Source organism: Athalia rosae, chromosome 7 (assembly GCF_917208135.1).
Source record: "Athalia rosae chromosome 7, iyAthRosa1.1, whole genome shotgun sequence".
Taxonomy (NCBI): domain Eukaryota; kingdom Metazoa; phylum Arthropoda; class Insecta; order Hymenoptera; family Athaliidae; genus Athalia; species Athalia rosae.
In genome coordinates, this window is record NC_064032.1 from 2,786,745 (window position 1) to 2,813,248 (window position 26,504).

At 40.7% G+C, this 26,504-nt stretch overlaps 5 protein-coding genes across 11 annotated transcripts in view; 2 read left to right on the forward strand and 3 right to left on the reverse strand.

The window, feature by feature from the left end:
- Positions 1–11,272, forward strand: part of LOC125501740 (titin homolog) — a 31,808-nt gene extending 20,536 nt beyond the window's left edge. Inside the window, exons 4-11 of the mRNA XM_048658329.1 lie at positions 12–3,964; positions 4,094–8,834; positions 8,911–9,039; positions 9,113–9,253; positions 9,327–9,502; positions 10,415–10,747; positions 10,814–10,928; positions 11,014–11,272. Coding sequence (XP_048514286.1) covers positions 12–3,964; positions 4,094–8,834; positions 8,911–9,039; positions 9,113–9,253; positions 9,327–9,502; positions 10,415–10,747; positions 10,814–10,928; positions 11,014–11,075 — 9,650 coding nt within the window. The 3' untranslated portion in view covers positions 11,076–11,272. The remainder of the gene's footprint in view (positions 1–11; positions 3,965–4,093; positions 8,835–8,910; positions 9,040–9,112; positions 9,254–9,326; positions 9,503–10,414; positions 10,748–10,813; positions 10,929–11,013) is intronic.
- LOC105684961 (cytochrome c oxidase subunit 7C, mitochondrial-like) lies at positions 11,270–11,917 on the reverse strand. The gene is made up of 3 exons (XM_012398719.3): positions 11,824–11,917; positions 11,464–11,608; positions 11,270–11,377 (listed from the first exon to the last, which is right to left on the reverse strand). Exons 1-2 carry the CDS (start codon positions 11,908–11,910, stop codon positions 11,492–11,494), a joined length of 204 nt encoding a protein of 67 aa, XP_012254142.2. The 5' UTR covers positions 11,911–11,917; the 3' UTR covers positions 11,270–11,377; positions 11,464–11,491.
- Positions 11,852–12,740, reverse strand: LOC125501944. Its single transcript, XM_048659141.1, has 2 exons — positions 12,462–12,740; positions 11,852–12,133 (listed from the first exon to the last, which is right to left on the reverse strand). The coding sequence occupies exons 1-2, from the start codon at positions 12,738–12,740 to the stop codon at positions 11,936–11,938; spliced, it is 477 nt and encodes a 158-aa protein (XP_048515098.1). The 3' UTR covers positions 11,852–11,935.
- On the forward strand, positions 12,609–25,782 carry LOC105684958 (platelet-derived growth factor subunit A-like). 6 transcript variants are annotated; one of them, XM_048659139.1, is made up of 8 exons: positions 12,609–13,006; positions 16,614–16,725; positions 20,694–20,905; positions 21,030–21,140; positions 21,242–21,426; positions 22,795–23,525; positions 24,300–24,362; positions 25,409–25,782. In XM_048659139.1, the coding sequence occupies exons 1-6, from the start codon at positions 12,854–12,856 to the stop codon at positions 22,979–22,981; spliced, it is 960 nt and encodes a 319-aa protein (XP_048515096.1). In that variant the 5' UTR covers positions 12,609–12,853; the 3' UTR covers positions 22,982–23,525; positions 24,300–24,362; positions 25,409–25,782. The 6 variants fall into 6 exon arrangements, with proteins under 6 accessions (XP_048515096.1, XP_048515093.1, XP_048515095.1 ...); XM_048659136.1 differs by having other exon boundaries at positions 22,795–24,446; XM_048659138.1 differs by having other exon boundaries at positions 22,795–24,442.
- On the reverse strand, positions 16,809–19,905 carry LOC105684957. Of its 2 annotated transcripts, XM_012398717.3 has the most exons (3): positions 19,688–19,905; positions 19,299–19,579; positions 16,809–18,424 (listed from the first exon to the last, which is right to left on the reverse strand). In XM_012398717.3, exons 2-3 carry the CDS (start codon positions 19,544–19,546, stop codon positions 17,464–17,466), a joined length of 1,209 nt encoding a protein of 402 aa, XP_012254140.2. In that variant the 5' UTR covers positions 19,547–19,579; positions 19,688–19,905; the 3' UTR covers positions 16,809–17,463. The 2 variants fall into 2 exon arrangements, with proteins under 2 accessions (XP_012254140.2, XP_048515092.1); XM_048659135.1 differs by lacking the exon at positions 19,688–19,905 and having other exon boundaries at positions 19,299–19,681.
- Positions 25,783–26,504: the final 722 nt, after the last annotated feature.

Sequence of the window (26,504 nt, forward strand, 5' to 3'; positions counted from 1 at the left end):
TCTATTTTCAGGTTCCGATTGTACGGACGACGGAGACGCGCCGAAAAAATTATACTCTAGACAATTTCCGGGCGAAAAAAATCTCAACTTAAAGGCTCGAGCCATCCAAACGAAAAAGCCCAAAGAAACAACGGCGGGATCCGATTGGCCAACGGAATTGTACACCAGATACCACATCGGTGGTACCAGGACGTGGGAAAAAGAACTTGATCCTGACGACGCGGTCGTCGATGAGGAGATCGACGAGCGGGAGGAAGACGAAGGGAAAAATGAAGGTAAAAAATGTCATCGCGAAGCCACAAACGCCTCCAAAATGACCCGCTTCACGACCGTCGTCAAAAATGAAAATGGCGAGAATGCCGTTGGTAACGATCCTCTTGCAACTGGTTCAAAATTTACGGAGGATCAGATCGGGGCTCCAGAAAATAATTTGCGTAGAATGAAAAATATCGAACCCATTGGACTGAGAAGCAGCTACTTTTCGAGAAATTCTAAAAATGATGATCAGAGAATCGCGGGATCGAGGCGAAAAAAATCTCCGATGAAAACCAGGAGTCGAATTTCGAATGACAAACACCGACGTAAGTCGAAGAGAACTGGGCCGAAGAAAAAGCACAGAAAGAAGGGCGGCAAAAAGCATCGTCACGCCAAGAGGGATATGCCAAAAACGAGTCCGCTGAAAAATAATCCAAGGCCAGTTACGGAACCGGACAACAGCGATTATCCCGACGAGCCAAAGTCCTCGACCGTCAGCGGGGATGACCGAGACGAGGATTCGAACTTCGCCGCAATGCTGCAGGACTCGAGATCTGAAGCAGTGCGGAAGGGCTCCTCATTTCTTTCGAAAATGGAGCCTGAAGTAAATTCCACCGCTCTTTCTAAACTGAAAAACGTAAGCACCGCGTCCATTCCCAACAATCCTAAGGACGTCGAGAAAAAAATGCCCCCGGAAACGGGAGTTCGTGGGAACGGAAACTGGGAGTGGGATTTGTTCGAGAAACCGATAACCGTTAGCTTGAATCTCAAGGATATTTTGAGCAAGAGTGTGGCCACGATATTCGCAGCAACGACAGAAAAAATCCGGGATAAAGCTTTCGCAAATCCGGCGAAAAATCCCACAAAATTTTTGACTCCTTCTACCGGCTCGGCGATCCTCGATCCACAAGGATTAGATGATAAAGGAAACTCAGGTGAGAAGGACACAACGATCGGTTTCACGAACAAATTCGCAGTGGCGGAAATAAAACCAAAAGCAGTGGAGAAAATCGGGAGTACCGTGAGCGCTGGGATTTTGAAAACGGATAAAATCGAAACCGTTGAAGATCCAGCGAAAAGTTTTCAGACGGATTTCGGAGAGTTTATGGAAAAATCAGTGACCTCCGGTTTGACCACGTCGAAAGAGGGTTTACCATTTCTTACTTCGACTATAAGATACCCCGTAGGATTTACGCGGTCTGCGGAAACGCCCAGAATTCGCGACAAACTTCATTTCATGATACCCCAACGTAGAAGCAAAGAATTAAAAGCTATAAAAAGCTTGTCGCGAGGCAGAAAGTGGAAGGAAAACGAACGTGAGCTAGCGAATAACGATCCCGAAAAGACGGCGGAAAATGTTGCCTCTTACCGAGAGCGACACGGGCGGGGAAAAAATCGGGCGAATATCATCGCACAGCCTGGATCGGATGAAATCTTGGAGGAGAAGGGGAAAGTCACGTCGAAAACCGTCTCCGAGGAGAACGAGAATTTGGAAGACTTGATAGCCGAATTCGACGACGAAGAAAAACGGAACGCTTACACGAGCGTCGCAAAAGCCGGATCCCGCACCTCGCCGACGACGAAAGAATCAGGTGAGACTACGAGCGAGTTTGCGACGAACGAGATGCAGGAAGAGAGTAAATCTGACGGTTTAATTACCACGTCGAATGACGTTCCTCCCACGGAACTGGGGGTTAAATATATCCTGGCTTACGACAACGCGGGAATCGGTAGACACGCGAGAAATACCGAGTCTTATTCGGGTGGTAAAGTAAAAATTAGACACGGCACGGTGTATCCCGCCCTCGACAGGGCTCTCAAAGGCAAACATTTCAACGGAATAATGCGTTCGAAAATCGACGATGCCGACGGAGACGCGAATCTCCAGAAACGGTCGACCGCGATTTTAGCTACGGAAAGAGAGGAGTGGATAGTTAGCGATGATTCTACCGATGAAACTTTGTCGCGGGATTCATCGTCCCTGGAATCGAGCCGGACGACCGATTCCCAGGGACCTGGAGGCTACGAAAATGACATGGTGGATATCGAGGCGACGTCCTCTACGAGGAGTCAAACCGAGGAATCTCAAGGCTACGAAAACGAGATGGTAGACGTCGAGTCCACCGCGTCGACTACCGCTACGCGACAAACCGAAGAAACCCAAGGTGACGAAAACGAGATGATGGACGTCGAATCCACTTCGACTCCGAAGAGCCTGCGGACCGAGGAATCTGAGGGCGGCCAGGAGGAAATGTCGGACGTCGAATCTACGACCGCTTCGATCCAGAGGCGGGTCCCGGAAGAAAAGTACTTGGAACTTATGAAAAAGTACGAAAAAGCTGTCGAGGCATTGGGCCAGCGCGCTGTGAACCGGGACGAGGACGCGAAGCCCGAAAAATATCCGGAGGAAAGCGGCGTCCTCGTTTCCGAAACACCGAGTGTTACGGTTTATTATCCCGAGACCGCGGCTTTTTCAGGGGCCAGTTCGCAAGGCAACGAGCCCATAGATTTTTGGACGGAAAATACCGACGCCCAAAAATCTGAGGAAAGAGGCCCGTCCGAACCCCGTGAAAGCCCTTCCGTAACGGAAGAATATAATTCGGTAACAAGAAGAGCCGGTAAAGTGAAGGACTTGGGTCATTATCTTCTGGATATCAACGTCAACGTTGCGAGCATGACGGAATCCGGTTTGTCGAATTTCGAAAAAGACATCGATGTCCAAAACGGAGAACGACCGACGCCGAGGTCATTGGCTGAATCGTTTGATTACACGCAGTCGCGCCAAAGAAAAAATACGGAGGACGAAGAGGCTGACAGCGATAACGACGATGCGGTTTACGAATATGGAGAGGAATCGCCGGAATTCGAAGCCCCCGAAAAAGAAGATGATACGGATATTATTCGGAAACAAATTCATCGATCGCTTTTGGGGATAGAAAAAGTTAGAGTTAAAAAATCCGCGAAATCCTCCACTGGTTTGGACAAGCGTGTGGAAGGCTCGATGTCCAGTAGGGAAGCTAATCATCAACTGAGAGGTACCGGCGTTATCGAAGGAAAAGAATCTGGATTAGAAAACGCAAGAAAAAAATCGGAGGACCTCACGATCAAAAGGCCTCGCAGTCTTTTGGACAAAGTCAAAGAAATAATCAACAAAGCTATAGGGAAATCAAATTTTGACGAGGATAATAGCGACGATGAAGCGAAAAATGAAAATATCGAAATGTCGAGTACGAGTGATTTAAAAGAGAATCCCAAAACGAACCGGGACCTGTACGGAGTGAACGTTGGAAGTCCCGAGTCGATTTTAAATACGGCGAAAGAGAATCGGCCTCCGATCAGCGGAGAAGTTATCAGGGAGCGAAAGAAAGCGAACGAGAAGAACAAGAAAGGAGAAAAATCGGCGAAAACTAAAGGAAAACCCGAACGGCACGAGAAAGCGAAGCCGGGAAAAGTAAAACAGGAATTGATTCTGGTGACGAAAAATTTGGATACCGGAAAGAAGAGTTCCAAAGCCCATCCGAAGCCCGTCCAGGTAAGGGAAACGAAATTAAAAAAGTCTGTAGAGTTATTGAATTCCTTGAAATCGAAGGGACATGCCCCGCCGCCTGGCCCGGAGAAGGACAAGTCGAAAACCGGCGAAATTTCGGAACAGCAACGGCACTGGAAGGGGCACAAAAAAAATAAGAACAAAAAGGAGAAGAAAAAACCGGTGAGTAGGGAAAACCAGGGAGAAATAATCGTTGGCGAAGAGCTCGAGAAAAAATTCATAAAATCTTACAAGACGTTGATGAAGGCCGCGAAAAATCGTGGGAATTGTAAAACGAGGGGATTATTTCAGAAAAGCGATAAGGACGGTGCGGCGAAGACGGGGGACGAGGACGAACTGGATCGGGTGATGCCGATGGTGAAAAATCTGGTGAAGAAAAAGAACCTGGGTAATATTGAAAAAATTATTGTCTACGTGGACAAAAGTAACAAGAACGGGGCGAATCTGGATCCGGAAATTTCGGAGCCAGTTAAAACCGCGAATAACGAACTTCTGAGCCCAGAAATTGAAATCGTCGACGTGAACCGTAGTCCTCAGTTTTCTGGTACTAGAATTTCGCGAGAAAATTTCAAGGGGGACCTAAAAGTTGCGTCCGAATTTTCGAACACGTCGAGCGCTATTTTCGATAAAAAACCGAACGATGAATCGTCAGTTTCCGGTAATTCGACAGCGGAAATTTTTCAAAAATCATTCACCTCGTTATCGCCGAATTTCGAGTCCGATTTAGTTCGAAGGAGATCGGAAGCCAATCGGTTTTTGCGCGCCCTGCGGAGGAGGCGAAGAAAATTGATTCAAGCGAGAAAAGGCGTTGCCAAAAACGGGGGAGGTAAAATTTCGGAGTACAAAAATGAGCGTAGAATGAATTTGGCTAATATCCCGAACAAGAAACGGAGAAACTGGTTCAACAAGATCAAAAAACACGACGACGAGGCTCGTCGCAAACACGGCGCGTCTCGGGACCTCGCGAAAATTCGAAGAGAGTTACTCCGGGAATTGAAGAGAAAAATAAGATTGAGCAGAAAACGTTTAGCGAACGAAAAAAGTGATTTCAGCAGGACTCACGACCAGGTCAGAATTCTTAGGCGCAATGAAAATGAGGAGAATAATTCCACGAAGTCTGTCGCGAATTCTGCACGCGATGAATCGAAAAAGCCGAAAAATCAGACCACGAAATCGTCGAAAGCCAAGCCGAAAGTCGAAACCAAAAATATCGGTCGCACGACTAAAAAACCACCCGCTAGTCCTTCGACGAAAACCATTAAGAAAGGGAACAATTCGCGAAGCAACATCGACGAGAAAATAAAAATCTACTACGCCGTTCACGAGGGTAAATCTCCTTCCCTTGAAAAAACTGGCAGGGAAAAAAGTTCGTTATCTTCCGAAGTTAAATCGATGAAAAGTCAATCTAAACCGAAACGTAGAGTGGGAGACTCAGAAAAGCAAATCTCGGATTCTGTGTTCGATCTACAAAAAAATGGAGAGTTTGAAAATCTGGAGGGTGGAAAAAAAATCGAACGGAATTCCAGGCAGAAAGCAGAGATTGATTCGAATGAAGAAAACGACAGCGGATACGAGGAATCCGAGCGGCCGAAAGAAGACGAAACTATCGACGAGGATCTCGAGGAAAAATTTCCGACCACTTGCAATCGGGTACGAAGAAACGATGCTGTGGAATTCGAACTACCGCAGGAAAATCTCTACGCCAGCATAGCGAGAATCGTTGGAAACGGAGATTGCGGTAAGCATGAACCAATTATCGAATCAAATCCCCTTGCCGAACGACACCAGGAGGTCGAGGACGATGAGGCAGGTAACATCGATGTGGACGATGAGAACACGCGGCACGAATCCGACTCGAATCTTCCAACACAACAAGAAGGTGAAAATAATTATGAGAAAATTGCGAACTGGGCGGATAATTATTCCGCGATCGATGAAGAGAAAAGTTGTCCAACTGAAATGAAATTCACCTGGGGCAACGATTATGGGAAAAATAAGGCTGTCGTAAAAACTGACGGACCTTCGGACGGGGCGTCGAAGGACTCGCAGGACCTCAGTTCGGATTTCGGTAATAATAAAGCCGAAGCATTATCGGGATTTTTGTCAGCTCATACAGACGATCTGGACAAACGTTACCAGACGATGCAAATGAAATTGAAGTTGGACGAAGTTTTGGATAAATCGAAAACCGAAGAGCCGAACGACGCCAAGAAACCGGTTGAAAAAATCTCGGACTCGTCGAGCGGCGATACCGTGAGTAAAATTTCTATAATATCTGCTGGCTTAGAAAATCCGAGAACCATAAAAATCGCGCGGTCATTAAACACCACGTTAAGTGATTCCCGAATCCCAAAGTCCAACAAAACGACAGAAACATCTTGCCAAAAAAGGAATCGAACGGTGGACGAAGCCGAAGAAATGGCGGAAAAGATAGTAAAATTCGCGATGAAAATTCGCTCGAAATTCGACAAAGGAAAACGGGTACGTGACGTGAGCGGTGAACACGACGTTAATTATTTAGTGGACAGCTTCGGGACCGATGTTTTAGGATTAACTGACGAACACGATAAACAATCATTGCGAAAACTGATCGAGGACATTGTAAATGTCGAACAAAACGTCAATAAAACTCTTGAAATAATCGAGGGCAGGCTGAGGGACATAGAGACGACAAAAAAGGATTCTTCAACACAGTCTACGAAACTTTCCACTCAAAATGCGCAAAAAAAGTCTCGAGACGATCAAAAAATACCAACGATTTCGGGGTCGATGAAAATCAGGGCTGCTCATGAGCTGGAAGACATACTTGGTGATCTCGTCGAAAGCGAGGCCAGCCAGCTGGGAGACGAAAAGGTGACGAATGCGACGAGAAAATTGCAGGAAGTTATCGATGAAATTACAAATGGCTCCGCTGAAGAGACGAGCCGGAAGGAGATGAACGAAAAAAGACGAGCCACATATCATGGAAACCTGGCATCTAAGGTCTCGGATTTTTCGAGGATCAGGGAAAACTTGCAAGTATCACCTGTCGGAGAGGGTGGCACGGGAAAAAGTGAAGGCCAGAAACACGAAAAGACTAAAGTAGAACATGAAAAGAAAAACGAAACGAACAACGCCGAGCATCATAATGACACGAAAACTCGTGAACACGATAAAACAACATCCCCTAAAAATGAGCCTGACAAAAAGCAGAAAAAAGAGCACAAGGAAAACGAGAAGCCTGGAAAATCAAAGACGCAACATGCGGAGCACAAGAAGCCTACAGTTGAAGGCGAGATGAAGGCTAAGCAAAAAAACGCAAAAGAGAAACCGAAGGAGAAAGCGAATAAGGAGCCAAAAGTAAAGCCTGAGGAAAAACCGAAGAAAAAGGCAAAGGAAAAGGCAGAGGAAAAAATAAAGGGCAAGCCGAAACAAAATGCGAAGGAAAAGCCAGAAGAAAAACCGAAGGAAAAGGACGAGGCAAACGCGAAGTCGGAGAAGAAGCCAGAGGGTAAGCCAGAGGAGAAGCTGAAGGACAAGCTGAAACAGAATGCGGAAAAAAAGGTAGAAGAAAAGCCGAAGGAAAAGGAAGAGTCAGATGTAAAGTCAGAGAAAAATCCAGAGGGTAAACCAGAGAAGAAGCCAAATGTAAAATCGGAGAAAAAGCCAGAGGAGAAGCCAGAGGAGAAGCCGAAGGAAAACTCTAAAGACAAGACGCAGGAAATATCGAAGCAAAATCAAGTGCCGAATGAAAAGCCAAATGAAGCGACAAAGGATAAACCAGATGAAAAATCGAAAGAACATCCCAAAGAAAACTCGGAGGAGAAGGCGAAGGATAAGCCAAAAAGGTACGATAAGAATAAGGAGGAGGAAGACAGAAAGATAGACCAGGAAATCAAAAATATATTTTTGGAGGATTCAAAGTGTCGTGAGAAATACATGCAGGACTTGGAAGAAAAACGGGGAGTTTCAGACGAAAAATTTGATTCGCAATCGGATGAAGACGAAGATTATCTAACGGGCCCAATTTCGGAGGAGGAAATTTTGCAATTAGTAAAAGAGGATGATCAAAATTCCGTGATGGATACAGGCGAGGACTGGAATGGAGAAGATATCGGTAGTTTTTCAGAATCCGAATCCTCGAGGACCCCCAGATTCATGAGTAGGAGGGTACAGTCTTCCGATAAACAGCTTGAGGATTCAAGTTCTTTTTTAGATAATGCGAACGAACGAGAAGAAAATTATGAAAAAATCGAGGCGGAAAATTCCTGCCTTCAATTAATCGCCGAAAAATTAGCGGACTTGGACGACGATGACGACGAATACAGCGATGGTTCAGAGGGAAAAGAAAATAGCGTTAAAAAAATTATGGCATCAAAAAAAGTGCCGAAGTCGACGAAAGTAAAGCCCAGAAAGAATTCAACTCGGAATGAATCGAGTTCAAAAAATCAGAACGACTCCCGAAAAACTGGAAGAAAAGGAAAGAAAGCTTCGGTATCAAAAAAATCCAAACAGAAATTTAGTCCTCGTGTGAAAGATTCGAGAAAATTGTCGCAAGAATATTGTACTGAGCATGGGGATAGGTCTGATAATTGTAAGAAAAAAAGAAACGGCAGAAAAGCTTCGTCGAGGAATATAAATTTTCAATCTAAATCTGTGGAGGGAGAATCGCGAGTCAATGACGTGGCCGAGATACAGGAGAATTCAAATTTTCGAGAAGAGCAAAAAAAGGGGTTTGATGTCTCACGGGAACGATATAATTCACCGCTGAGACAAAACTGTTCGCACTGCATATGCGATATCGCTAGAGCCGTAGAAGATTTGGGAAATATAACGCTGGGTAAAAAAAGTGGCTTACTCTCACGAATTAAAGTTTACAATTGTACGAAGTACGATGACATAGGAAAAGAAATTATTCTAACTGATTCTGAAGAGCACAGTTCTCTATTTCGGAACAGACGCGATTCGAACGAAGAAAAGAAGGAAATAAAATACCTCAAGCCCGAAGATATCGAAGGAATACTCGCAGGAAATTTAACTACCAAAAATAACGGTACGAAAAATTGATTTCTAGAATCCGAGGGCGAAGAAATTAGAAAAAAAAACCAAACCCCGTGAATTTTTTTCAGACCATGAAACGTTCTCTTTGCCAGGAGTCGAATTGAATATTCCTTGTAATGGGATGGACGACGTTTTCATTATGGGATTGAACAGGATAAATTATAGCTGGAAGCATCCAGATGGTAGCCGACTGTCTGGTAATCGATGAAAAAAAAAAAATTCAAAATCAATCATGAGATTATCGCAGATATCAAAATATTCAATTTTAAGGCGCGATGGTGCAGAGGAATGGAAACCTCCGAATGTACGACGTCGACGTTAAAGATGCCGGTACTTATTCTTGCGTCGCAAGTTACGTGGACCCGGAAACTGAGGAGGAGATCAGCAAGGTTCACAATCATGTGATACGAGGTGAAAAAATTATCTTTATTGATATTTTACATGAAATCAGCAAGATGAGTATTCAAAATAGTTATTTCTTCAGTGATTACTTTGCCAAATTATTCGCTGCAAGGAGTGAGCCGCTACAAACTCGATACTTGCGATGACGTTGGTCTGGACGCTTTGACGACGTATTTGCCAAGGAAATTGAATAAATTTTTGTGTCCCAACGGTACATGCGATGCGTCTATCGTGGAACCGCGATGCTATCGAGGACAGGTGAAAATTTATAGAAGAAAATACAATTTTCGAATCGATCGGTTCGTAGATCAATCACCCAAAATTCGTCTTAACTGTTCCCTCACATTTTTCCCAGATCTCGATCAACACGATCCTCGTACCTTCTCGCGGTTCGAAAGTTCTCCCCGTTGGCTTAGCCCAGTGTGATATTCCTTGCAGAAGAGCGGTTCAAAATAAAATCGCTCTTATATTGAGCAGAAATTTGAGGAGCGTTCTCAAAAATCCAAGTTAGTTCGAAAACTCTTCACGCAGGTCTTCATTCATTATCACCAAAAGCATCGATGTAATTTTATTCTCGACTTAGTAGTTTAGTCGGTTTTATGAACGGTTTTTATAGAGATCTTAAACTACAGTTGTTTTCAGATTGTCTTATCGCCATGCGAAGCTTACACCTGTTACAAATACCAAGCAAATATCGAGAAATAAAAGGGGTCGAACCACTGGTATCCGAAATAAAAAAAAGAATCCTCCCGCTGAGATATCCGAACCAGAAGTTGCCCTTCTTGTCGGATGTCCTGGTGGATACGGTTTTAAAAATACTAACTGTTGTGAGTTGAATTCGACTACTCGTTTGGTGGGTGATTTCGATCACTCGGTGCGAAAATTTTTAATCTTTCAAATAAATTTGAAAAATAACTGATATTCTCTTTTGCTTTCCGTGGCCAGATCCTTGTACTCCGGGTCACTATAGCGAGGAGGGATCATTTCGCTGTAAAAAATGCTCACCTGGTACTTACCAATCCGATCCGGGTTCCCGATTCTGTCGAGCTTGTACTAATCCCTTGGTAGAAGGCTGCTTTCAAACGGTGCCCGATCATATCTGATAAATAAAATTCAATCGATCGCGAAAAACCTATCTCCGATTTCAACTATTAATCTTTTTTTTTTCAGTTATGGCAGCATAATCTTGTGATTATGATAATCGCAGTTGCTGGAGGCGTTCTGATATTGTTGATCTTGCCTGTAGCATGCTGTTTGTTTAGAAGTCGTAAAGATTCCTGTGCACGTTCATTAGTGGTACCTGCTCAATATCATCTGGGAAAATCAAACCCTAGTAACATTGTGCCTGTGGTAAAGACATGCAGCTACAACGATGCCAGAAGATTAGCGAGGAAGTTAGATTCCAAACTAAGGCGAGCCAAGATAGGACGCAAAAAAAAATTAGCCCAAGACTGTCTCGCGGCGAAGCGAGAACGCGAGCTCGAAATGCGTCGATTAAAACTGGTAAATTATTTTACCTCGTGGATATTAAATGTTTAAAACGAGATGCATGTCGACTGATGATTTCAGATGCAAAGAGAATGCGTAATAAATCGGATGGATCGTCAGAGATATGATAGAGTTTGCCAACTGATTCCTGAAAGAAGTTTAGAGTCCTATCGATCTCACCTGGGTCACAGAAACAGTGAGTTCAGGTTCTTTCTTGAGTGAATAAAATCACTGTACGAAATGATCAATCAATCGATTAAAAATCTTTATTTCACCCATAGAAAAATCGGAATGCTATCAGAAAAAGCCTCCTTCAGTTCCTTTACCAGACTTCGACAGATGAAAAGTGAAGTTACTTGACAAAATATACAATACTTAATTTTAGTAGCTGAACTAACTTTAAGCTGTTAATTATTGTATATCGCTTCTATTCGCTAGTGCCTGTCTACATTTACTGATATTTGATTCTGGGCTAGCTACGAACATGCGGATTTTCAGGTAGGTAATCGTTAAGAAAATAGAGACAACTATACTCAATTAGTCTGACACTATTATTTTATTCGTAATTTCGGATATATACAAAATACCATTCAAAATACGTTCATGACGCTTCTGGGTAATCACTATGCCTGGCGTGACTAGGTCCTAAAATGAAGACAGAGAAAATCAACGTCAACAACACAATTTTACTTCACAGGTCTCCGCTTATAGCAGTAAAGAATTATACTAACACAATAATGGACCCAACCCTGCTGACATTTACGACTTCAGCAGCTGGTGGCGAACGATGAGGTAAGGAATGGCGATTCCACTTCCGAAGTAGAGAATGAAATAAGCAGTCAACTTATATCTGTTGCGGATATCGAATGGCAGATTCTGTGGAAGAAAAATGCTGAGACTAGAGATGCATAGATTTTTGTTGCAAAGCATTGAGCAATTGAATGTCACCCAAATGCAAGTTTCATTGAAGAAATACAGATTTTTAATGTAATAGAAACAGTACTGGTTATGCAATAGCAATATCAGAATGGCCTGGCTGGATTGGATAGGTAACCCAAAACTGGAAGGCAAATTTTTAGGAAATTACTCACAGCTCCAGGAACTCCACCGTGATTGTCATCACCGGATCTCCTGATGGCCGATGTCATAAAGTTTCTCACCAGTCTGCGGGACAGCATTTTTGATTATTATTCTATCAAGTGTTTAACGAATAATTGCGTCCCACTTCAATAGCAGAAGATTGAAGGATCTGAAGATTAGACCTCGGGTGACGAGTGTGATAGAATCGATCCACGAAGTAGCGCGCTCAACAGTGGCTAATGGAACTTGCATTTGAACCATAGACTCCTCGGTCTTCAAGCAATCCCAACAAATAGCGCCGCTTAGGGTCCGAATTTGTAACTAGAAAGAGCGCATCTATCAATAGTTTAAATTTTGAAATCAATTAATGCGAAATCGAATTCAGAAACTGCAGAAATATTCTGAGAAAGTCAGATTGCAACTTAGCAAAATGAATGATGCATTCTCTAGCAAAATTCATCGTATGAAGAAAAACCAAAATAACAGTCCACCAGGAGATGATTACTGATAATTACTATAAGTGGAGAATAGAAGAAATAGAACACGCTATAATGATGATCCAAATATTTTTAGTCAACTTGGATGTTCTTCGCTACACTCTGTAACAAAATATCAAACCGGACCGATCGTAATTCCGGTTTAAGCTTACGGTTTCGAACGTTTTATTTTCCTCAAGAACTTCGATGTCTCTTAAAGTAAATTGGCGGATTATGGTAGGTGTATTAAGGAGGACATAGGAACGGCAACCGATGCCCGATAAATTGTCAGTCGTGTGCGCGCGGTCTGTCCGTTCGTTGGATACGCTTGGAGACATCACACGTAGATTTCGCGAGCTCCAGAGACTAGTTCGAAGACTGTCGGAGCCTTTTTCCCCGCAACGTTTATCATTCATAACCGAGCCTTCCGAAACGACGATTCGAGCCAACATATACGAGTGATAACGACTTTCTAGAATATTTGCCACATTAATAATCGGTCGGAACAATTTCGCACAGTGCGCGATTCCCAAAGACATAGAATTATTTTAAATATAATAGTAGAATGCCTGAGTTATCGTTTTCTAAAAAGTTGGTGATATTTTTATTCATTTTCGGGTCCACTTGCGGCGACGACGACGAAAATGACGACAGAATAATTTTCTCAGAGTCCGGCGAATATGGAACTAGCAGGATCGGTGGAAAATCCGAACTTGAGGTGAGAAAAAAATAAGATTTCAATTTTCTTACAGTCGCTGTAAGAAATCATTGATTGTGTTGTGTATTTTTAAAAGATTATCTCAGGCTTAGCGACTTGCATCATAATTATACGTTTGAAAGTTTCACTCGACTCAGTTATTCGTGCACAGAGTGTTCACGTCGCAATTGCGTCGATGCAATTTCTTCAAAAGGATGTCAATTTCGACCACTTTATCATAAAACAGAAACGAGGTTTCCAAGCCTTGAATTTTACTACACAACTCGAACAATGCAGCTGAAATTCATCTCATCGGTTTCAATGGGATAAAAAGTTCTTAATAACGTTTCTACTTTCCTGTAAAAATAAATAGCATCGAAATGTATTTTCGTGACGACGTTTGACACCAGTTTGTTTATAATATCAAACTGATTGCGCTCCAAGGTTGTGAAAAGAACCTGTCACCGCATCGTAATAACATCGTAGGCATACCGTCAATGACGTTTCGGGGGGGGGGACGGGTTTAAAAATTCGGATATCGTAGGATCGCAAGGATGAATGTGTAAAATAACAGACGGTATTGAACAGTAAGGTGAAAATTTATTCTAATCTTGCGTTCCACGATGATTGATCGTCCGCAATAATCGAACCTTGGAATGCCAATTTATTGTTACAAGGATTCGAAAGTAGAATTTTTATAAAATCAGTCACGAGTGAACGAAACATTTTTAATTTTAGAAAATAGGCATACATTCGAACCGCTTCGTATTCGAACATACCCGATAAATCTTCGGAACAAAAAGATGTGATTAATTGCGGCGCGAACTTCCCAAACGTCTTGCGAGAATTTACATTACTGGTTTTCTTTTACCGGGGTATTTTTGCTGCAGAAACTTTCCTCGAAACTTCGACAAACTCAACAATTGTACCAGGAAAACGGTAAATGAAAACTAAAACTTGGAAAATCGTCGCATTCGAGTATGCACATAGGTATATTAAACGCGAACGTCGCTGTACGCTCAGGCCATATGTAATAATTAATTGTCACCAAACGCGGCACATGATCTGTTATGCCAGATTCCGTATAGATCTTGTCAACCAGGATCTTGTACCACAATATCCTGTATAATACAACGAGGTGTTGGAATGTAGAGAAATCGAGGATTCCCATGATTCATTGAATTATTTTTCTATCCGTATTCACTTCTTTATTTTTCCCACTTGTTTCTTCCAAATTGGCCATCGACGGCAATGCGGATGGTGAATTCTTTGGAGCTGAAATACTTGCGAGTTCAATATAGTCGGCGAAGAAATTAACGGGATATCGATTATACCTCATGACCCATATAATATTATTGCGACATTATATCGTCGCGTTACTCAGGAGCAGAGACAGATATTCGGTAAAGTCATTATAAGCAGAATTCGAAAACTGATTTCAAAACTTTCGCTTCCTCAATTCACTAATGATCGAAATTCTACTTACATTGAGCATAGGCCGCCCACCACGAATGTTTGACCCTGACTACGTCACTTGGATAGTAACAATTCGATGATTTGAATAAAATTCATGTGCGATTAAAATGGAATTGGGAACGGTGTACACCGAATTCATTATTAGCTATTGTATTTCATTTTTTTTTCTAGTATTCTCATTCAACAGACACTGAATCTGCAAGCTCAGAGTCGGCTAGGCTAATCCGGTGTCATTAAATATAGAAAAATGTATAAGAAATGCGATAAAATCACGCAGATGTGGTTGAACACAGCCTTATAAATCATGGGGAACTCCGATTAATTTTTTTTTCCATCTCCACGATCAATGATCTTTGTTAAGAATATTTCGATCCGATCGAAATTTCGTCGTTTTCTCAGCCTCGTCGATCCAGATTTCATTTTTAACGTGTACTCGCCCGAAGTCAAGCGATTGATTTCGCAATTTTTCTTTTTAGATTCAAAAAAAATCTCTCGTGTTTTGACGTTCTCAAGAGCGCATAGTTCGACGCTTATTCACGCGTAATATCGGCAGAGAGACGGACGATGTGCAGATGTGTCGTAGTAACGGATGTATTTTACTTACGCCAATTATCGCCTGCACAGGTACGAGGATACCTCATCGATTCGTTCCACTTACTCGCAATTTTTTTTTGAAACAATATCAAAATCAAAGCACGGTTATTACGGCCTTACAAAATACAATCGTCTAATATACTTAAATGGGTAGATTGAAAACCAGTTTGCAGCGATGCAAAATTAGTTGCACCAACTTTAGCTCGAACGTGTTTTCTCACACGTGCGTATTCGCGTAGCGGTGTACGCACGTATGTACACACCTATTACGTACAACCTACGTGACGAAAATTTTTTTTCTCGTTAACCTGTAACCGGTAGCTGGAAGCACGAGCACTCCGAATGATTCACGTCTTGAAAGATGGAAGACGTATTTTTTCTTCTTTTCATTGGTTTTTACGTGCATAAAGGTACGCGCGGTACACCGATTGTTTAAATGATTGCAATAACAAATTACTGAATTCTTAACACCTGTAGCGTAAATATAATTACAAGTGGATTACAAAGATGATTCTTTTTATATTGTTGCATCGATGCAAATTACATCACGGTAATAACACGGCGATTTTAATCGTTGCACATAAAATGAATGAGATAGAGAAAAGAATTGGAAAAAGAAGGAAGAGCCTTGCACTTTACCTTGCAGTTTGATGACCCTTTTATATATTTCTCAGCGTTAGTCACGCGTACGTTATTAATATGCGTTGAGAATTTTTTTTATCCGCATTGAAATTTCGTGATTCAGAGATCGTTGAATGTGGTCATTCTGAGAACTTAGATAACGAATAACGTAGGTAAATAAAAATAAAATACATCCCGTAACCGCAGCAGGTGCGTGTGTAATCGATATGTATTTTGATTTTTTCCTCAACTGCTGAATTAAAAATCCGTGGGTGGTGAATCATTCCAGATAAAATATATGTGTACGTAGCGTTACATTCGTTTTTCAATAATGCGATCGTCAGATAAAAATATCCGATAAAATAAACTCGAATAGTTTTTATCTGAATCCACCCGAAGACGTACGTAGTTTCTTATCAGGTTCTGCGATGTGTCGGAGAAAAAAAAACTAAAAAAAAAAACTAAAAATTTTGGAAAACTAGACGCAACGCCCAGGAGAAAATGTTTATAACGCACGAGGAAGTCGCAACGGTCTTCTTCGCAGTTGGCCATTTATACCGTTCATTGTAAATCGGCGGAAGTGACGAGCTTTAAATTTTCAATTGATACAATTTAACTGTTGAAACTGAAGCTCAGGTAAAAATATCTAGTTGAATTCAATAAATAAAGTGGCGTTGATTATACCCACGATGTCTTCTCGCGTGACTACAGGGTCGTTTAAAACCCATGATAATCTGAACGATAAAGATGATTATTTCCTGGTATTGCGGCTCAGCGATTTGATACTTTAATACGAGGATAAAGAGTTGAATGTGTGCAGATAAAACATGGCGATATTCAGCCGTGGGATTAACTGTAAAAATATTTTTTTGGAAAACAATAAATTGCATTTTTTACAAAGCTCGAATTTCACGACGTTTATTTCTTACGATTTCAGATGAGTCTTGAACTCGCTCGAGAATATAGCCAGATCGAGAGCGTTGAAGATTTTCTGAAACTTATCCAGGGCGTACCGGAGGGTGAAATTCTGACAGGAGTTTCGTTTGAAAGTAAGTTTTTTTGTCATTTTATCGATTTCTTCATCGTCTTTTTTTCCTAGAGGGTTCAGGATGAACGAAAGCATTTTTCCGTGTTCAATCGTATGTGTTATTTCGTTTATTTAATTATCTTTATTTCTCTCGAATAACAATTTGAAGGTAATAACTAGAAAAAAAAAAGACTAATAATCAATGAAAATTAACTGATCGATTCGTGTGTAACAATCAAAGAATAATAATTGCGTTCTCAATATTCAATAATAAATTCGATGAATCATAATCTCGTAATAAGTATCACAGAGGTAATTCTATAATTAATTATTATATCTTATATAATGTAGAATAGACTATATGGTATCATTGAACGATCGTTAATAATAATTCGTGTATATAATAATATAATTTTTAATATCTCTTTACGAATTAATTATAGATATACGTATAAAATAAATGGCTACGAAATATATAAGACTCGCTTATAACTAACGAGATCATTAAACGGTATACATGGGCTTATAATCTATTCGAAAACTGTGAATAAGATTTCGAGGAATCAACCAAAAAATTGAAAAGAAGAAAAAAATAAATTTCGATTCGAACGAAAAAAAAAGTAAAATAAAGTAATAAATTCGATACGAACGCAGCAAACCAGTCGCGGCGTGAACTAAAAAAAAATTGTAAAACAGAAAAAAATTCTAGTCGATTCAGATTTCGACTGTAACGACGTGGAAAAAAAAAATATTGCAAAATTTAATTGAATTCCTGGGACAGGCTTCTCCTGCACCCCGCGCCCGCCTGGTATATGATCAAGTGTATCAGATAATTGAACACAAATCCGTTCCCTTGATATTGATTCGGTTGACGGGTTGTAACTTTTTTCTGATTATTCGAATCTCTGAAGACCAATCGGTTGTCGATGTACTGCGGAGTTCTCAGATAACTCGGTGATTTTCTCACGGCCAATTCGGCGTTGAAATTTTCCAAAAAATTGTCGCGTTCCCCGACAAAATCGAAGCTGGTTAGGTAACCCCCGAAATTATTTATGTTCGGTACCAAATTGTTGCTGATCTCTGCGATCTCGTCAAGACTCGGTAAAAGTCCGGCGGATCGAACGCGGGCTTTTTCGAAACTCGGAGGCTCGGGGTCGGTTTCCATCCCCTGGAAAAATTCGTCCTGGTTATCGTCGGTCGTTGAATTTTTTATAAATTCACTCGTGATCATAGAATAAGCGATTTGTATCTTGCTCTGCCGCTGCCATGTCTGAAATTCGGTTCCCCTCTTCGACGAACGTTTCGAAAATTTTATCTGACCGATCGCTTCGACGTATTTGATGCTTTTCGATTCTACGAGATCTTGAACCGCGCCGAGATCGTCGTATTCTCTTCTCACGAATTTAGTCCTGCCGCAGGATTTCTCTTCCTCTTTGATTTTATTTATGTTATCCTCTATCTCCTCGGCTTTCGTGGGCGTTACATCCAACGCGAATAGATTCGCTAGATCGTTCTCGTGGAGTTCAAAACTCATTGACAACTCTTCGGTCTTAGATATTTTTTTCTCATTTTCTTCGAGATCGAAAATTTCAGGATTAATCAGCACGTTATTGTTGTCGGGGTCGCTGATCGAAAGTCTCTCAAAGTTCAGCTGATGATCGTTTTTCAACGAAATTGAATTATCGTTTTTCTCCTGTGCGGTTCGCCTGCTTCTCTGCACGCTGGAAGTAAAAGAAGCGAAATAAAAATACCATGATATAAGATTATCTTGGGCCGATCGCGCGTGTGTGTGTGTATCCGTGTAATCATTTTTTTTTTTTTTTTTTTCTCCAACGAACTTAACAATCTCGCACGAAAGGGACACGCACAGAAAGAAGGGGATCGAGTCAGCGTCGCGACGAATCGCCGCTGTACCTCGTTATAAACGCGGAAAAAAAAAAAGTTGAAAATAAAAAAAAAAAAACCACAAACTCGTATTATATATAGCATATATTATAGTAATCTATAGTAAGCGTATAGTATGGAGATCCTTGACTCGTGGTGTGTAAAGTCAAGGTCAAGAATTTTGCCAACTCCCGCGGTGACGCGTACAAAATGAACGCCATGCATTGGACATTTATCTGAGCGGAAAAAAAAAAAAAAAAAACAAGACGCCCTTCCGTCCGAGCCCTTCTTTGGTTTTATTTTTTTTCATTTCTTTCTCCGGCGTTTCTTCGCCGTTCCCCCCCCCCCCCCCCCCCCCGCGTTTGTTCGATACTTTTTTTCTCTTATTATTTCATTTCCATACGGTTGTCGGTTTCGAAAATAATTTCAAATCGTTCAAAGCTTCGATTTTGGGAAATTGTAGGATACCCGATTTTTTATCAGACAATAAGTTTACTCGATTTGAATTCTATTTGAATTAATCTTTGAGCCGAATAGATCCGAACCGACCAATTGACATTGCATAAATGAGGGTAACTGACCAATCTGTGGCTGCGTACATTGTGAGGCTGGTGAATGAAATCTTTGAATTTACGGAACTGATTTTTTTCATCGTACTAGTAACGTTGATCTTTTCATCTCGGTTTGCTTTCGGGCCTTATTTATACTGACCTTGTAGCTTGGGATTTTCTGTAAACGATGCCTGGCACGGGTGAAATTCTGTTGAACTTGTGGCGTGAAAATCTCGCTGCGTTGTGGGCCTTCATAAATGCGGTAACGTTTTCACGTCCTCTGATGGTTTTTCCGAACCAATCGAGAACGACATTCTCGTCCAAATGGTCCTCGAGACCAGGCGCGAGACCATCGACCAGCGAAAAATAACTATTCGCGAACGATATCGCCTGCAATTGATCCTCCATCGTTAGTTTTCGATTCTCCGTTCTTGATCAACTCTGTGAAACGGATCCGGTAAAATAAAAAAATAATTAAAAATCCATCGACGATCATCCCCAATCGAATAACAAAGAGACGATAATTCAAACGGACGGAAGGACATTCACCTCGATGGACTAGGACTTTACACGAGTATATGGTGACAATTAATTCAGCGATTGATAACAGGCTTGGAAATTTTTTATTTTCTACTATCGCAGTTATTCGTGTTTTTCGGGTCTTTTATTCTTCAGCTTTTCTCCTACAATAACGGCGGTAAATAAAATCGTAATTTTTCTTAGGTAACAGTACCACCGCCTCCTCTCTCCTCACTATATCATCGGCGTGCTCCACAACTTACAACTGACTCTTCGCGTTCTCGCGTACTCCAACCATACGGTTTTACTCCAACTCTTCCTCTCCCTCTCCTCATCTCACAGAAGTTCCCCTCCACTGTACACATTATTTTTATTTTTTTGCTACTTTTTCTTTTCTTTTTTTTTTTATTTATGTTATTTCAGTGTTAGTTTTTCTACTCCTTTTTTCCTCCTCTCCTCTTCTTCGCTCCGCGCAATCTCCACCCCCTTCGCTCTTCTTCTCCGTTCTCTTCTTCTTCTTCTTCTTCTTCGTCTCGATCTCTTCGTTTTTCCCATTACAATATGAGTCTCGTAGTATATACGTCGGTATAGTGTAACCATACAACCGGTGTGTAGCGTATTTCTTGTAAGTCAAACATTCGCATAATTTGCAGTGTTGGTAAAAATCGTGTACGATACTAACGCGAGATTTTCTCTTCTTCTTCTTATTCTTATTCTTATTTTTATTATTATTCTTGTACGCTCTCCCTCGGGGAGGAACGACTTTGTACGATTATATTTACTCCTTGAATGAATACGTTGTACAAAACGAACGAGGGGGAAAGGGCACCGGACCATTTATGGCATCCATGGTACGAGTATACGGAATCTGTATACCGTATACCTACACACACATCTCCACCGGAGAAACGACGTTGATTCAGAACTCGTTTTAATAAGAACGATGCGAAGCAAAAGAAAAAACAAAATAAAATAAAATAAATAGAAATAAAAATACGACAGATACATGTACTAATTTTCATTCGTTGGTCCGCAGATCGTTTTGGCGAGGGACGTTCCTCCAACGTCGAAATCGGTAAGCCGGCCATTTGTTCTCCAGAACTTCAGCCGGTTCCATTAAAACCCGAAGGAGTTGATCCGTCTGCACTTTATTTCCCAAGTTGCACCAGGGTGCCGAGATGCGGGGGATGCTGCGGGCATATCCTTTACTCGTGTCAACCAACGGCGACGATCACCAGAAGGTTTCAGGTACGGAATCAAACCGACGTCTGGATGGACGTCTTCTTTATTTTTTTTTCAATGAAATTTTGTAGGAAAATCAAAAAGAAAACCGTTGAAGTAATCCTTAATATTTTTTCCTCCTTTCGAACAGGTTCTCGTAGCCGAAATGAATCACGTCACGGGAACGACTTACAAGAGAAAAGAAATAGTGCCGATCGAAGAACACACGAAATGCAGATGTCAATGTAAAGTGAAGGCAGAGGTACTCGTTGAATTTAATTCGGTGTAGATTTTTCTTTTTTTTCATAACTTTTTACAGGCGAATTTTATGCTTCAACAACGGTACTGAATATTTTTTTCTAGGACTGTAACGAGAGGCAAGTCTACAATCCTCGCGAATGTCGATGCGCTTGTTCGAACGTTGACGAGGAAACGAAATGCCAAAGAAATAACGCGACGAAACGTTGGGATGTGGATAGTTGCACGTGTCAATGCAGAGGCAGTCACGAGTGTTCGACGGGAGCGTATTATGACCACAGCTCCTGCAGGTGTGCATGGAATTAGATTTTTCATTTCTGAATCCACATTTTTCATCATACGAGAAATCAACATCTCCGTATAAACTTTTCATCGTTTGCGTACGAGAGAAAATTTTTTGATTACGTGTAATTGTTATTCGGTACCCATTCTGTCTGTTACACGATATCATTTCGTCTATCTCTGCAGATTGGGGGATGTAAATTTTCGAGATTCGAGATAGAAGGAAATAAAAAAATATGCAGATACTTAAGAATAACAACGACGTAATAACATTGACTATAACATTAGAAACTAACGGGAATAAAAATCATTTTCGCAAAGTCAAAAAAAAAAAAAAAAACAGGCTTGAGAAAGTAATTAACAAAAGGCAAAGGGTTCTCTTTCTTTCTTCTAAAAATATCTCTCCTCTTTTCCTCTTACTAACCATTTCCGTTCGTGGCTGCATGATGGAGGTAAGTGTGTAATATTTGTGAGAAAAAAAAGTAAAAAAAATCTTCCTTCGTCCTTCTTTTCCGTTCTCTGATGTATTGTATATTTATCGTAGCGCCTATTACTGAAATTATCTGATATTACTGCAACTTTTTATGGTCAAGAATCTGCGGTCCGTGCCGAATTAAAGCTTGAGCCCTTATATCGCTCCAGGCGGTGGTAAGGTAACTCGTTTGCCTTGGGGTTGCAGGGAGTTGATTTTTTTTTTTTTTGTTTTCTTTTCGTTTTTTCGGTGATATTCTTAATGCCTTTCCGATTTTCACGGTGCACTTAATAACAGCGATAGATTGCACGCGAATCAAAGCTGTCAGGATTTTTTTTTTCCGTTAGCAAAACCGTAGACCCGTACGGGATAAAATTTCATTCGCCTCTGCAGTATCGGTGTGGAGCTCGACCCTTCCATTTTTCTGTTGGATAAATCGACTGTTCAAAGCTTGTGTAACTTATGGTGTCGGTCGTGTGGGGGTAGAGCATTAATCACTTCGGGTTTCAACCGTGGCTTGGCTTGACTTCCATTGCGGGTGCAATGTGCCCTTGATGACGCGAAATCATGACTTGCGAGTTGTGAGAATAAGGCAAGAAGCGATGTAAGACTCGCCAGAGAATAAACCCATGCCATTACTTGGGTACGGTATTTTTTTTCGCAGCATTATTATCAAAGCTCGTAAAAAGTGGTTAACGCAAAAATAAACAACCATTGCACTCAGCCGTTGGGAGTCCGAGCGAAGTCGAGAGAAAATCTGAACGGATGGGCTTTTTTTTATAGAATCCAACGAAAAAATAGCAAAATAAATTCTCGAAGACGTGACGAAGAAACTTCAGTACTTTTACTTAGAATAATTCATCATTCGATGTGAATTACAGCTCTTTTTTCTGCGTAATTTCAGCTGCAAGAATCTAGGAACTGGTGGTCATCGCCGCCACGCCATTTCTGATTATGGGAAACATTCGGGATTTGGTTCAGCCAATTCTAGACAATCAAGCGCACCGAATTCCGCAACTAAACTACTCGCGGCAACGCTTACTATTGATGCTAACGATCCGAGGCGCCGACACAAGGAAGATCCTGAATAATATAATAGTCGAATGCTCAAGCAGGGGATCTGTATAGACTTGATCCTTAGGCCTGATTCAGTCAAATTTTAGTCAGTACCAATATAAACGAATTAAGACTGTCTAAACGACCCTGATCCTACTCTTGGCCTTGCCAAAAAGCTTTAAGAAACTGACTCAGTTTCTCTTCACAATCCTGCTTATTGTTTTTAAATTAAATTAAATATGCCCGAGTCTTCAAGCAGCTTGCAAGTGGCCTAAAACTGGTGTCCCAGTGACTCATGTTTTGGCCAATATGATATTATACATTATTATACATATACAATTAGTAAATAAATTTCGTTTTGTGTGATAATTAATGGACAATGTTACGTAAGGATTGGGGTGTATGACGGAAAGTTTCCATTCTCAAGACAAACTGCTATCCATTATTTCTACCGACAACACTGGGTGAAGTACTGTACGCCCTAGTAACTACTATGCAGATAATCACATCACTAACATGGAATTGATTATTATGGGACAAGCACCTGGATTTGATATTTGGGAAGGAACAAAGTGGCAGGTACATACAAACTTTATAGAACAATTACATAAACGTTGTATTAATTATTATTGTACCAGAACATTATGTTATTTACAAAAATCGATCACAACAAATACCTTGGACCAAGTCGAATAGGAAACATTTAAGTTAATTTTTACCAGCTGGTATAACGAAAGATGTATCTGGTATTCTCTTTCTTTCTCTTTCAATTTCCGATGCCAATGTCGCCACAGCGTTGTTCAACTTCAACAGAAGAGTGTGAGATTTATTTATCGATTCCAGTGTCTGCGCTATTGACTCTGAAATATAAGATCATCGATCACATAAGATAAAAGTTATCAAATAAATTCAGACTAATTATTCGTGGGATACCGAAAATGCAATTCAAAGCCAAGAAATATTGCAGCAAGTTGTTTGATGAGGTGATTTATAGATCTTTTGATATTGAGGTTGGATCAATCGAGAAATAAAATTTAATTTTCCAAGAGAGAATTTGATAATTTGGAGCAACGACTGAATAAAGCAAAACGTTTACACAGAGGCAATAGATCTCATCTCTCTCACCGATTGAATTTGCGATATCAATACACATAGACGACTCCGTTGGCGGTGTTGACTTCTTAGCTTTTTTGACAGAATTACTCATATTTGTTATTATTGACGGAAGTATAACATTACGCAATAAACTCACTATCGAATGTGGGTTGATGCTATTAAAATATGTTGAGTTTTCGGCTCCTTGAAGATAATTTCTAATACATGTATTAATGAAATTAATTTTGCTTTTTTTAGAACCAACACGTGATGTACCCCTTGAAAGCACAGCTTGAAAGACGAAAGCATGGGCTGTTAGAGGTTAGGGTAGATTTCAGTAGTCACAACCCTCTCAGTTCCTCAAACTTCCAAGGGATGGCAAAAGCTCCTAAAACCCAACAGTAGGTAATTACCGACCGCGAGTATTTAATTTAAAAATATAGAATTTTCTGTTACATGAGCAAAGAAATGACTTGGGTAATCCATAAAAGATGTTAATCAAGCTTGATTTTGAAACCCAAAAGAGACGAAAGATAGCTTATATTAGTATGGGTATATTACTGGAAAGAAGGAACCCTCTAAAACGTTTGAATCGGTATTCTTCAGTGTATGATTCTTACCTTAGGACAACACGATTCAGTCGAACAAATTGAGTTGGGAATTGATCCCATCAAGATATCCTTAATTTTTCACGATTGAAGGAATCAATTGATCATAACTCAATCAATTTGATAGACAGAATTATTTTACTTGCATCCCTAGGATCAAAATACATCATAAGAATACCGTATCAGAATCTAGCGGGAAGATTCTACAATTTTATCCCAGATTTTGAAAAATATGTAAGGTGAAAGGTTTACCGTTTTTTTAGTGCGAAAGCTAGAGTATTCGAAAAAATTGTTCCAGGACGCTTTTCCTATGTATTATTGTATAACGAACAGCGTCAATTGAATTTAGTTAGAAATAAATCGCATCGGAATATGCTTGATTTTTCGCTTTTTCGATCGATGAATTGACGAAAACTCGTTCAATTTCGGAAAGAGAATTATTTGGCTTTCAGATTTGGATTCCTAAGATGAAGAGACATCAGGAAAGCGTGAAAGACTCTTTGAAAAGAAATTTTCATTCTGATCTCAGATTTCGAGAAAAATCCAAAGCTATAGTCTTACCGTTTTGCTAGGGTAAAGAGTCGAGTATTTGCCGAATTAGGTTGAGGACGCTACTCCTATGTATGCTGATTTGAAATTAACAAATCTGTCGAGTGCATTAGGCTGGGCTTGATATTGTTTAGCATGATTCAATCTTCCCGCAGCTACAGCATTTCATGTTTATCATATTTACTCAACTCCATTCAACTCTTTTTCCAGAAGACGAACCTGCAACTTATCAAGCAGTTGGCCTTTCATCGGAAATACAACACTATCCTCGGGGCATCCACGAAGCCTATCATCATACATATGTGTGGTGTAGATGATTAACATGATTGAGTTTACATTGGTTTTTTAGAACTATCGAATTATCGATGATAGATATCAAATTGAAATTATAATGATGTTAACTCTATTGAAACTATTGTTGAAACTATTGATGATGAATAAGTTATCACAAACATATCAACATGCTGGATACATTTTGATTTGTACCTGCGAACCGTCATATTATTGATCTGATGTAACACAATGTCCAAACATGTATTTTTGAACTTTGATTAATCAATAAACAACGATTATTACAAATGCAACCCTGTTGATTTAGTATCTGAAAAAACCCTCAACATCAAAATATCATATACCGGCATACAGGCCTTATCGAATGCCTGCGGGTGTATTCAATCATTCGATCATGCTTCATGCGAACCGAAACCGATTATGCAGAGCTCTGAAGTGCCGGCCCTGAAAATTGAAAGTTTGCCGAGAAGTGGAGATTTGTATCAGGAGAACAGGAAACCCGAGGAGGTGGTCCGAAACTTGGTGCCTCATCATGTGCATGCATTCAATCCTTCATGATTATTCCTAGTCTGATAGAAAGAGCGACTGATTCTTTGCAGAACTAACTATATGCCTGCCTGTGTATTTATTTATTCAATAAATCGTTGATACAAAGGAAAAGAATAATTCCTAGCTTTACAACAGCGTTTTCTTAGTTTATAATGTAGGCCAAAAATTTTTCTGGGTATCAGGAGAACAGGAAAACCGAGGAGGTATTTCGGAATTTAGAATTGAGGTCAAAAATTTTTCTGGGTATCAGGAGAACAGGAAAACCGAGGAGGTATTCCGAAAAATAGTGCCTGATGAAGTGCATGCGTTCCACCCTGTTTATTTATTCCTAGTATGAGAGAGAGAGCGACTGATGCATTGCAGGACTGATTGCATGCATGCCTGTGTCTTTGATCGTTCAATCATGCTTCAAACCGGAACCGATAATGCAGAGCTCTAGAATGCCGGCCCTGAAAATTGAAAGTTT

Bases quoted from the DNA above. Each gene is read 5' to 3' on its own strand.
- LOC125501944 (XM_048659141.1), bottom strand. From the start codon at position 12,740: ATGTTGGCTCGAATCGTCGTTTCGGAAGGCTCGGTTATGAATGATAAA. The intron at 12,134-12,461 runs GTAAGCTTAAAC...CGCTCTTTCTAG, and splicing joins AAAATAAAACGTTCGAAACC to TTACAAATTCGGACCCTAAG.
- LOC105684958 (XM_048659136.1), top strand. From the start codon at position 12,854: ATGCCTGAGTTATCGTTTTCTAAAAAGTTGGTGATATTTTTATTCATT. The intron at 13,007-16,613 runs GTGAGAAAAAAA...TTACGATTTCAG, and splicing joins GTGGAAAATCCGAACTTGAG to ATGAGTCTTGAACTCGCTCG. The intron at 21,141-21,241 runs GTACTCGTTGAA...ATTTTTTTCTAG, and splicing joins AATGTAAAGTGAAGGCAGAG to GACTGTAACGAGAGGCAAGT.
- LOC105684957 (XM_012398717.3), bottom strand. From the start codon at position 19,546: ATGGAGGATCAATTGCAGGCGATATCGTTCGCGAATAGTTATTTTTCG. The intron at 18,425-19,298 runs GTCAGTATAAAT...TTTTACTTCCAG, and splicing joins AGAAAATCCCAAGCTACAAG to CGTGCAGAGAAGCAGGCGAA.
- LOC105684961 (XM_012398719.3), bottom strand. From the start codon at position 11,910: ATGCTGTCCCGCAGACTGGTGAGAAACTTTATGACATCGGCCATCAGG. The intron at 11,609-11,823 runs GTGAGTAATTTC...TTTCTTCCACAG, and splicing joins ACGGTGGAGTTCCTGGAGCT to AATCTGCCATTCGATATCCG.